This window comes from Doryrhamphus excisus, chromosome 10 (assembly GCF_030265055.1).
Source record: "Doryrhamphus excisus isolate RoL2022-K1 chromosome 10, RoL_Dexc_1.0, whole genome shotgun sequence".
Classification (NCBI taxonomy): domain Eukaryota; kingdom Metazoa; phylum Chordata; class Actinopteri; order Syngnathiformes; family Syngnathidae; genus Doryrhamphus; species Doryrhamphus excisus.
The window spans coordinates 14,297,943-14,310,038 of record NC_080475.1 but is presented as its reverse complement, the minus strand read 5'-3'; the positions used below and the strand labels follow the sequence as shown (position 1 = coordinate 14,310,038).

The following is a 12,096-nucleotide window of genomic DNA, read 5'->3' as shown; positions in this document are numbered from 1 at the left end:
AACGTAATAATTTTTTCTGGGTACATGATACCATACAGCGTCCATATCAAACTTACGCGGGCCGCACTAACATTAAATTTTCATATCGAGGCGGGGGCCTCAAACTAGTGTCCTGCGGGCCACATTTGGCCCACGGGCCGCGTGTTTGAGACCCTGGTTTAGAAACAGGGAGTTGAAATATGTCCGTCTTCCTGCAACCTCTACACGTCGCCATCGCAAATATTTTACAAAATAATATATTTTCCAATCATATTTTTCTAGAACTTTCAAAGAACCCTGTTCTGGAGGAAAGTGTCATAAAACAGCTCAGTGCCATCTAAGACGGAGGGTGCTTTTATTTCTTACACAACTTAATGTTGTATAATGTTCATACATGCACACACACAACACAATGGGGTCTTAAAAAACACAAAGGCTCGTTATGTGCATCGTGATTACTGTGTATCCTGACAGGAAAGCCTGCCGGACAACCTGATGTTATTGATAACTTGAAAAATGGTTGTTGAAAAAAAAACAAGAGAAAATCCCATCTATTTAAGCCGGTATGTATGAGTTGCCAACAATAATGGTGATATGCTACATAAACATATTTTAGGGTTAAATTGCTTCTGCTATTAAGGGTGTTTTTTATTTTTGTTGGTGCCATGGTCCGGCAATATATCGCTCAGTAGTCCAGTCTCCAGTTTTTATGTGCTTGACTTTTTGTCCTATTTCCTACTAAGTAAATTCCCACGTGAAAACGTTGCTTAGTATTAAACAAATAATATTTCCAACACGGCCATTGTTCTTTTTCGCCAGCTTCCATCACACAACATTGTGCAGAAATAAGGAACTGTTGAGTATTCATACCTTTTGTACTTTTTGAGGTACAACGATGCCTCTAAAGATGCATGAAATCATGGCTATAGGTATGCCGGCTCATGTGGGGGGTTTTTTTAAACATCAAAACTCGATGGCACAGCACCAACGGCATGCTCTTTGCAGCATGATTGTGTATCATCTGTCTAATCACAAGTAAAGTAGGGCTGATATTTCTTGTGACTGAGGTCAAGCCAGCCATGTGGAATATATAACAGGACACATGCCCGTACGCACATACTCCATGTGAACCTTTAGTCGCTAAAAATCCATAGTAGACATCCCAAAGATCATACCTCTGTCCACAAACTATGTTGCAAGTTGTCATTGTGTGTGTGTGTGTGTGTTTGTAAGTGCTGAGTTTGAGTGTTAGTGGGTGTGACCTGTTCTCTTGACCTCAAAATACACACACGGTGAAGTGTTTGCGATGTTTAATCATGGTTCAGATGATGAGAGCTGAGGTCGCACTCCTTGTGACATGTCACACTATGTGTTTGCGCAAGATTTTAGTAGCAATTCCACAAAAATAGCAAGCGTTGTATCATGTGGGCATATTTTTCTGAAAAAAAAAATCTTGTACTTGCACATCAAATCGTTGACCACAAAGAGATTTCCCCTATTTATTGTAGATAAAAAACATATTTCTATCTGCGATTAAATGTGATTAATTTTGAGTTAACTATGGACTGAATGTGATTAATCATCATAATCAAATATTTTAATCCATTGACAGCCATAGTAATAATACATTCCTGCATTGGTTCCTTTGGATGTTTCTATTATGGTAACAAAAGTAAAAACAATAACGGCAGTAGTAACTGCTATTACTAACATTTATGCTAATGTGTAGTTATGTAAATATATTGCAGATTGCTGTACATTAGTTTTAGGTTTACCCTAAAAGAACTACAGTTTTCATGATGCTTAGAGTACGCTACTCAGAAGTAGGTCCAAATCACATTTTTTGATGGAGGTCAAATGCAGCGATCGTGTTTTGATCTGACAAATCTTAAGTAAGTTTACTCAAATGTAGAATTGTAGTAATGTTTTTATTTCATTCGAACATGCATACAAGGTACAATGAAATACTGCACATGATTCCAATCACAGTTCCACATGTCTAAAAAGGAGTAGGAAGAAGCAAAGTTTTATTAAATCCGGCACCCTAACCGTTTCACATCTGTTGCAGTACATTTATTCACTTCCTGTATTCCATATATGAGTTTTTACTACATAGAAAAGTGATAATGTAACATAAAAATGTTAACTGCATATCCACTTGAAAATAAACTCGGATGAAAAAAATGCACCCACCAGTGACGCTGGGAACACTGAGATACTATAGGTTGGATTGCAAGGTTTATAGTGTACATAAAGCACTTAACATGCAGTTCCAATCCTGCCTCGTGTACTGCCACTTCCATATTACGTGTATTATTATCATTCACAGTAGCGTTGCCATAGTTCCTGTACCTCAAGACAGCTGAGAAATATTCTTACAGTGTAATCTTGCGAGATCTTGTCACACCCCTTGCTGCCATACTGTATGTACACTGAGTACTGAGTCCCTTGAGATGAGGTGGTTGGTGAGCATTTGGTGGGGGTACTAGACTTTCGATTTCTCGTGAATCAATGTTCCACAGTCAACCACATGATGACTCACGCTCAGAATTGGTGAAATCCTTCCAAGCACTTCTAAAAGTTCCCGTTTCTGTAGATTTTGAATCAACCAACCACATGATTATAATGCAATCTTAATGTCTGCTGTCTTTTTGTCACATTCACAACACGACAGCAATATTGTCACTTGTTCTTTTTAGACTTTGGGTCAGAGCCGTCTTTTGCTTAGCGGCCTTATGTCGAATGCCTCTGCTCTGGCTGGCATCCGCTGCGGTCTAAACGGGAGGATGGGAGTTTTATTTTGGTACATTTCCATGACGATGATACGGGAGAAGTGCCAATGGCGGGAAAAGGAGAAGGAAGAAATGAAAAAGAATCGATGGAGGAGGAGAGGTTTTTGGTGTTGGGGTTTGGACTGGTTAATGTTAAGGCGTGAGTCACCATAGCGAGGGACAAGGGAGGGAGGGAGGAAGGAGGAGAGAATGCTGGGCGGGGTTGGGTCTTGGTGGATTGCAGCCTAGTGAGGAAAAAAAGTGAAGTTACATTGCTGGAAGTTATGAGTGATATCAGCATGCAAGAATGATGAATAGGGCAGCACCATCAAATGCAATCCATTTACTAGAAGTGCTTACTTAAATTGCCTAAAAATAAACAAAGATAATAATGCTCAACTTTAATAAAAAAAAAAATTCTAAAAAAAAAAACAAACAAAAAAAGACCTTAAACTGTATTATGAAAAGCAGGACATGAACAAATGTAAAAATAAAAAATATATAAAATAAAATAAAAAAATAAAAATTAATACAATATTTTTTTATTATATTAGGAAAGCAGGAAGTGAACAAATGTAACAGTTACTGATTGTAAAAGTCCCAGCAGGCGAGGTAGGATTTAATAAGCTTTGCTTCTTCCTACTCCTTTTGGACATGTGGAACTGAGAACTGATTATGTGATGCATTCAATTGTAATCTGATAAATCCATAATATGTTCTCTCAGATAGTTTAACATAACGCTTAACATTCATAATTTTCTTGGAAAAATACCTTTTTGATTACATCTCTAGGAATTCAATGTGTTTATGTTATTTATCAGTACTTTTCTTCAATTATATGTTATTGCTATGGCAACCACATGCTGTATGTTATATTGGATACATGCAACTGTAGTGTAAATTGGCACCGATACCAAACAGTAGGATATCATCTATACAAAAGGGTCCATGCTAAATTGCTTTATGTTAAGCCTAACATAGTCCAGGTCCAATAATAATGAAAGCCAGCTGCTAGAAAGCGTACAGCTTAGTCTTTGATTGAGAATCTCCAGCTCTAAAGCTCCCAAATAGTGCCAACATCAAGTGATACCTGAGCGGTGATGGATGTTATTTGACGAGCCAAAGTCAACAAGTCCACTCTTGGGTCAACTTTTATCAGGAGCCGCTCTTAATCTTCCACATCAATCGACGTCATCGCTGGAAATACAGTATGCCCGCATTTTGGAAGGGTCTTTGTAATGCATTAGGAATGGTGAAACACATCATGAAAAGTGGTAATAACACTAGATCTCAATTTAACGAGCACTTGAGCTATTGTTTAGCTTTTCTTTGTTGCCGTCAATATTAATCAATTGAATATTTTCATTGAAAATGTATGACTTTCCTAGTTACATTATACATTATAAGTGTACATTATTACAGCCATGGCTGCACGTTGACCGAGTGTTTAGCGCGCAGGCCTCACAGCTAGGAGACTCAAGTTCAATTCCACCCTCGGCCATATCTGTGTGGAGTTTGCACGTTCTCCCCGTGCATGCGTGGGTTTTTTCCGGGGACTCCGGCTTCCTCCCACATTCCAAAAACATGCTAGGTTAATTGGCGACTCCAAATGTGCCCTGTGATTGGCCGGCGACCAGTCCAGGGTGTACCCCGCCTCTTGCCCGAAGACAGCTTGAATAGGCTCCAGCACCCCCGTAACCCTTGTGAGGATAAGCGTTGAAAATGAATGAATATGACAACCCTGTAGACTTCAGCTGACACTCTAATAGTCACTTTTACACATCACTGCAGGTACAAAAGATGGCTGCCCCGAGCATAGCAAGCTATCAAGCTAACTCTAATTTACTTTTTTGTAAACTTACAAAGATATTTCAAAAGGAGAGGGTAGGTAGGACAAAGAAGCAAACTTACCACTTCCACACTGAATGAGAGGGGAACCTTTTTGTCACATGATCTTAGCCATACGAACATATTTCAAAAGGAGAGGGGGAAGTAGCACAAAGAAGCAAACTTACCACTTCCACACTGAATGAGAGGGGAACCTTTTTGTCACATGATCTTAGCCATACGAACATATTTCAAAAGGAGAGGGGGAGTAGCACAAAGAAGCAAACTTACCACTTCCACACTGAATGAGAGGGGAACCTTTTTGTCACATGATGTTAGCCATACGAACATATTTCAAAAGGAGAGGGGAGGTAGCACAAAAAAGCAAACTTACCACTTCCACACTGAATGAGAGGGGAACCTTTTTGTCACATGATGTTAGCCATACGAACATATTTCAAAAGGAGAGGGGAGGTAGCACAAAAAAGCAAACTTACCACTTCCACACTGAATGAAAGGGGAACCTTTTTGTCACATGATCTCAGCCATGGCATGTCGGCTCGGTTCTGCTGGCTCCGTACAGTGTGAAAGGTCACCATTATGTCCACAGCCGTCCTAAAGCATAAGCTGATTTTTTGTTGTCATTGGGGTCAAATATGTCTTTTTTATGTGTGTTTCCCATAAGAGTTGCATAACACAAACACACACACATGCCTCTCTGAACTGATAGCAGACCAGCCTTGACAACATTGTTCACAGTACAGTAGTAAGCAGCAAAGCCTCCAAAAAGTTTTCCGTAACAACATGGAGGCCTGCAGGAAGGTCAGGTAATGGTTTTCAGTGGCTGACAATGTGTCATAGGAGTGTAATATTACAGCCCGGCCTCCAGGCCTTTGCTCAGGTCTGCAGCCAATAGCAGTGCAGCACAGTCTCCTCCCATAAAGCAACAAGCGCTTTAAAACTCCTCACTAGTGCAAACTCTTCCTATCCACTCTGGTCTCTCTTCCCTCTGCCGGCCTGCCTGCCTGCCTTGCCAAAAAAACATCTTCATCCAGCACAAAAGCAAAGAACCACCTCTAGATCTCACCATGGCATCCAGTTACAAGACCACCACGTACAGCGTGAAGAGCTCCAGCGGCCCCAGGAACTTCAGCAGCAACTCCTACGCCGGATCGGGAGGCATCGGCTCCCGCAAGAGCTACACTGTCAAGAGTTCCTATGGTGGGAGCGGCAGCAGGGGCTTTGGCATGGGCATGGGCATCTCCAGCGCCAGCGCCTACGGCCTGGGCTCCAGCATGGGCATGAGCATGGGTATGGGGGGCTCCATGGGAATGGGCCAGGCCCCCATCACCGCCGTGACTGTCAACAAGAGCTTGCTGGCCCCACTGAACCTGGCCATCGACCCCACCATCCAGGCTGTCCGCACCCAGGAGAAGGAGCAGATCAAGACCCTCAACAACCGCTTTGCCTCATTCATTGACAAGGTAAGACCAGTGATGCACACTTAAGCTATGCTTCTTCCTACTCCTTTTCGGGCATGTTGAATGCAATAAACGTGATGTACTTCAATGTAACCTTGTTAAGCAAGTTCACAACAAAACAACACCATTTGCATTTATTTTAATGGTGAACTCCAACCCCCCCCCGAGCCGCCCCATCTTCCCACCCCAGGCGGCTTGTTTGTGATGTACAGAAAAAAGAACACAAAAGAGAGAGAGCAAGATAGCAAAGGGTGTGTCAGGCCACAGCATAAGTTACCTTGGGACTGGTTTCCTCCCTTTTAGCAGGGGTGGGGTTCTTTCTTTATTGCCGCCCCCACCCCCCACCAACCCACTCTGACCTTTGGAGCACTGAAATGCTTCATTTTATCTCAAGCGTGCTCTTATAAGGCCTGAGTTAATATTTCAAAAGGCTGCTGGTTTCATGTTCGCTCAAGAGCAGCTGTTTGGTGCAGAGAGCTTCAACTTCCTTGTTGTTTTTTTTTCAATTAAATAATATTTATAAGCAAATAGCAGTGAGATCTTATAACATGTCCCTTATGCTGTCACACCTCTAACTTGGTTAAATATTTACCCCCCCTTTCTATCTGCCTGCAGATGAAACTTTGCTCTATACCCCCCCACCTCACCCCCCTCCTTTCCCGTCTGCATGTGCCTTAGCAAAAGTCTCCACTTACAAAAACAGGAAGGCACAAGAGGAGAAGGGTTAACACGCTCTGTTCCTCCATCACCAGCTTTTTCCACCATATTCTCTCTCTCTCTCTCTCCCTCCGCACCCCCCTTACCCAAACCCAACAACCTATGACCCACCTCCATGGCCCACCTCCCTTTCGTCTCCTGTCAGGATGCATGTTCTACGTCAAGGCCTTCCTTTCTAAAAAGGCACAGGCAAGCCAGCAAAGTTCCAAAGCAGACAGATAAGATCAACAATGACTGTAGAAGGCGAACGGGAGACATGGCCAGGTTGACACCCCCACCCCACATCCCCACCCCATATATATATACATATTTGGAATTTGATTCCATATTAACATACTGTATGTACAAATCCCATTTGTAAAATAACATAATATATTAACACAAATACAAAAAGACCCAGAACCCATGTTTATTCCATAATTCCACCCATCCATCTTCCATGCCGAGGGTTGCGGGCACGCTGGAGCCTATCCCAGCTGACTTCAGGAAAGAAGCGGGGTACCTCCTAGAATGGGTGCCAGTCAATCGCATATTTTTATTTGCAAATTTGAAAGACATTCATTTTCTACACGCATACGTATGCTGGAGCCTATCCCAGCTGACTTTGGACGAGAGGCACCGTATATATAGTTATATTCATAGGTATGAATGTGAGTGTGAATGGTTATTTGTTTATAAGTGCCCTGTGATTGACTGGCCACCAGTCCAGGGTGTACCCCGCCTCTCACCGGAAGACAGGTGGGGTAGGCTCCAGCATACCCTGGATGGAAAATGGATGGATGGTTTATTTCTTGTATTAATAATCAAACGTATATGTTAAAATTGATTTTAGACTGGTAAACCACTGAGCAGTAAAGGAAGGAAAAATATACTGCATATATTTGTATTTCTGTCCATAGAGTACATACATGCATGGGTATTATCGCATGAGTACTACACAACAAATCTAACCAAATAACACAAACTTTTGCTGTTGTCCCTATAGGTGCGCTTCCTGGAGCAGCAGAACAAAATGCTAGAGACCAAGTGGAACCTGTTGCAGGGTCAGACCACCACCCGCTCCAACATCGACGCCATGTTTGAGGCCTACATCAGCAACCTACGCAGACAGCTGGACAGCTTGGGAAATGACAAAATGAAGCTGGAGGCTGACCTGCATAACATGCAAGGCCTGGTGGAGGACTTTAAGAACAAGTGAGCACATATGATTGTATTAATGGAAGTATAGTCCGCACATTGCATGCGGGCCTCTGCATGTCTGCATTGCAAACACTTCATTTGTTTCCACTAACCAGCTGAGGTCTCCCAAGGGAGAAAAGCCAACCTTTAGGGATGGAGGACTTGCACCCCCTGGTGTTACATTGGTGTATGACACACTTTTGGTTGTCCTCCAGGTATGAAGATGAGATCAACAAGCGTACAGAGTGTGAGAACGACTTTGTCCTCATCAAGAAGGTCAGCAACATTTCATTAAATTCAATTCTCACACCACTTTTTATACATTAGAACCCCAAATAACCCCTAATATTAAATATACAATCAAGAGACAGTGTTGTTTTTGTTTGGAAATACTATAGATTGTTTTGACTGGAATGGCCAAAAACACCTCCCAAAAATGTTTTGTTGGTCAAAATATGGGAATACACACTTTTCATTATTTTTCATATATATATATATATATATATATATATATATATATATATATATATATATATATATATATATATATATATATATATATATATATATATATATATATATATATATATATATATGTTGCTTTTTGCATTTTTAAAAGTAAAAAAAAAACAGAATTTTTCAAACATTAATTCATATACAGATGATGGCTGCTTTGTGGTTGTCTAAAGCCTAATATTAGTCCAAAATTGTTTTGACTGTAGATTGTTTTGACTGGGATGGCCAAAAACACCCCCCCCCCCCCAAAAAAAAATGTTTTGTTGGTCAAAATATGGAAATACACACTTTTCATTAACTTTTCATATGTATATGTTGCTTTTTGCATTTTAAAAAGTAAAAAAAATAAAATAAACATTTTCAAACATTAATTCATTTACAAATGATCGCTGCTTTGTGGTTGTCTAAAGCCTAATATTGGTCCAAAATGTGCATATTTAAGGTAACTGTACATATTTATATCCAATTTCCAAGCACTAAAATACAAATCCAGTATGTGGCGTTATATCATGTTTAGATGGCTGGAATGGAATGGCCAAAAACACCCTACAAAAAATGTTTTGTTGGTCAAAATATGGAAATACACACTTTTCATTAACTTTTCATATATACGTATGTGTTGCTTTTTGCATTTTAAAAAGTAAATAAAATAAAATAAAAAATCTCAAACACTAATTCATTTACAAATGATCGCCGCTTTGTGGTTGTCTAAAGCCTAATTTTAGTCCAAAATTGTTTTGACTGTAGATTGTTTTGACTGGAATGGCCAAAAACACCCCCTCAAAAAATGTTTTGTTGGTAAAAATATGGAAATACACACTTTTCATTAACTTTTCATATGTATATGTTGCTTTTTGCATTTTTAAAAGTAAAAAAAACCCAGAAATTTTCAAACATTAATTCATTTACAAATGATCGCTGCTTTGTGGTTGTCTAAAGCCTAATGTTAGTCCAAAATTGTTTTGACTGGAATGGCCAAAAACACCCCCCCCCCCCTCCCCAAAATGTTGTATATGTTGCTTTTTTCATTTTTAAAAGTAAAAAACCCCCCAGAAATTTTCAAGCATTAATTCATTTACAAATGATTGCTGCTTTGTGGTTGTCTAAAGCCAAATATTAGTCCAAAATGTGCATATTTAAGGTAACTGTACATATTTATATCCAATTTCCAAGCACTAAAATACAAATCCAGTATGTAGTGTTATATCATGTCTAGATGGCTCCAATAATGTAAACACTTTATTGTGGATAAAAAGACTTATACCTTGAAAAAGTCACCAAATTTTGCAGTTTTTCTTGAATATTCGACACATAAAACATCGGTGTATCTTTTTTTGTCTCCAGGATGTTGACGAGGCCTACATGAATAAGGTCGAGCTGGAGGCTAAGTTGGAGAGTCTCACAGATGAGATCAACTTCCTCAGGTCCATCTATGAGGAGGTATAGACATGTGTAATATTATAGTAGTACTGTATAGTGTAGTACTTCTTAGAAGGCTGGAATTAAGATGACATTTTTCGGTGTCTTTTCTAGGAACTGCGTGAGCTCCAGAGCCAGATCAAGGACACGTCGGTCATTGTGGAGATGGACAACAGCCGTAACTTGGACATGGACGCCATCGTAGCAGAAGTGAAGGCTCAGTATGAGGACATCGCCAACCGCACCCGGGCTGAGGCAGAGACCTGGTACAAGACCAAGGTAAAAAAAAAGAAAAAGGATGTTTGAAAGAAATTATGTTTATGTGCATATAATGATTGTTTTGATTATGTTCTTCAAGTTTGAGGAGATGCAGACATCCGCCAACAGATATGGAGATGACCTGAGGGCGACCAGGACGGAAATTGCAGACCTTAACCGTATGATCCAGAGGCTGACATCCGAAATTGATGCAGTCAAGGGACAGGTATTGAAATAGAAAAGTCCCACCTTCATGCCAAATCATGCAGAGAAAGTGCGTTCATATTTGATGTTCCTTTCTTCCAGCGCGCCAACCTGGAAGCTCAGATTGCCGAGGCAGAAGAGCGCGGCGAGCTGGCGGTGAAGGACGCCAAGTCCCGCATCAGGGACCTGGAGGAGGCACTGCAGAGAGCCAAGCAGGACATGGCCCGCCAGATCCGCGAGTACCAAGACCTGATGAATGTCAAGCTGGCTCTGGACATCGAGATCGCCACTTACAGGAAGCTGCTGGAGGGCGAGGAGGACAGACTGGCCAATGGCATCAAGTCCATCAACATTTCCAAACAAAGCAGTAAGTCTCCCCTACAAATCTTAATGAGCAATGAAGCCAGTTGGAAAACTGCTTATAGTACTAAACGCAGTTCTTTTGAGAAAAAACTGGAGTAATAACTATAAAAGCAATCTTCACTCGCTAAATGTACTGCAAAAAAGGTCAGTAAGGATAATTCATAATGCCGCCTACAGAGAACATACTAACTCCTTATTTCTAAAATCACAAATACTTCAACTTGCTCATATAGTTCATCTTCAAACAGCTAAAATAATACATAAGGCTAAAAATAACGAATTTCCTAAAAATGTCATCCAATACTTTAAATTTGAAACTAGGACTATGTTAAAAAGCCATAGCATTTCACTATATTGACAGTTACTATGGTACCCATTATGTCATTGTATGGTCATATCACCTTGTACTTTGGTACGTGACCAAAAAAAATAAATAAAAATTAAATATAATAAAAATTACTAAAATATTTTTTATTATATTAGGAAAGCAGGAAGTGAACAAATGTAAGTAAATGTAAAGTCTCAAGGATCACTTACAAACGTACACAGTACATTTAGCTGAATAATGTCAATTTCAGATAAAAAAAATAATACAGATTTATGATTACATTTTACCGCTGCTAAAAGTGTACATGCTGTTTTGGTTCCCCAGCGAGCTACGTCCCCATGGACTTGAAGAGCAGCTACTCCAGCACCTACTCCAGCGGCTACGGCGGCAGCGGCTATGGCAGCGGCCTGGGCGGTTTCAGCGGTAGCAGCGGTAGCAGCTACAGCACCAGCACCCAGAGCAAGAAGAACGTGGTCATTAAGATGATTGAGACCAAGGACGGCCGAGTGGTGTCCGAGTCCTCCGAAGTCATCGAGGATTGAGCTAGTTTCATATGTGCTGCTTTTTAGTTTTGCCCTTCTTCGGTAGTTTTTACACTTCAAGCCCGCCCACACACACTTAACATCTTTTTTTTTTTGTCATTAACATGTTTGAAGCTTGTCAGTCACATAATAAACAATAAAATATACTACCAATTACATGAAAGGGACCAAAGAATCTATTGTGTATGTCTGATATCTGTCTCTGGAAAGTGACGTTAAAGTGAAGGCAACTCCGAAATTTGAACATAAAGCTACTCCACTCACTGAAGGACTCCTGCGCTCCTACTCCTCGTGGTGAACAGTGGCGTTGTCGAAGGAATGTGAACGTATTGAAGTGTCCATGGTCTAACTAATGTCTATCAAACTCCTGCTGCAGTAGGTAGTGCATGTTCCCCCCTCCCCCTGCCACCCGTGCATGTCCTGTAACCGGAGAGCACCCACCTGACGATAGTGTTGTCCTGAGGTGCTGTTTTTGCTACCACACCAAATAAAAATGTGTCTGAAAAAAACAT

The 12,096-nt window shown here is 40.6% G+C and overlaps 1 protein-coding gene across 1 annotated transcript; it reads left to right on the top strand.

Annotated features, from left to right (window-relative positions):
• The first annotated feature begins 5,544 nt into the window (after positions 1-5,544).
• Positions 5,545-11,726, top strand: krt8 (keratin 8). Its single transcript, XM_058084290.1, has 8 exons — positions 5,545-6,061; positions 7,761-7,969; positions 8,170-8,230; positions 9,815-9,910; positions 10,004-10,168; positions 10,248-10,373; positions 10,454-10,718; positions 11,367-11,726. Exons 1-8 carry the CDS (start codon positions 5,666-5,668, stop codon positions 11,582-11,584), a joined length of 1,536 nt encoding a protein of 511 aa, XP_057940273.1. The 5' UTR covers positions 5,545-5,665; the 3' UTR covers positions 11,585-11,726.
• Positions 11,727-12,096: the final 370 nt, after the last annotated feature.

Bases quoted from the DNA above. Each gene is read 5' to 3' on its own strand.
- krt8 (XM_058084290.1), top strand. From the start codon at position 5,666: ATGGCATCCAGTTACAAGACCACCACGTACAGCGTGAAGAGCTCCAGC. The intron at 7,970-8,169 runs GTGAGCACATAT...GTTGTCCTCCAG, and splicing joins GTGGAGGACTTTAAGAACAA to GTATGAAGATGAGATCAACA. The intron at 9,911-10,003 runs GTATAGACATGT...TGTCTTTTCTAG, and splicing joins TCAGGTCCATCTATGAGGAG to GAACTGCGTGAGCTCCAGAG.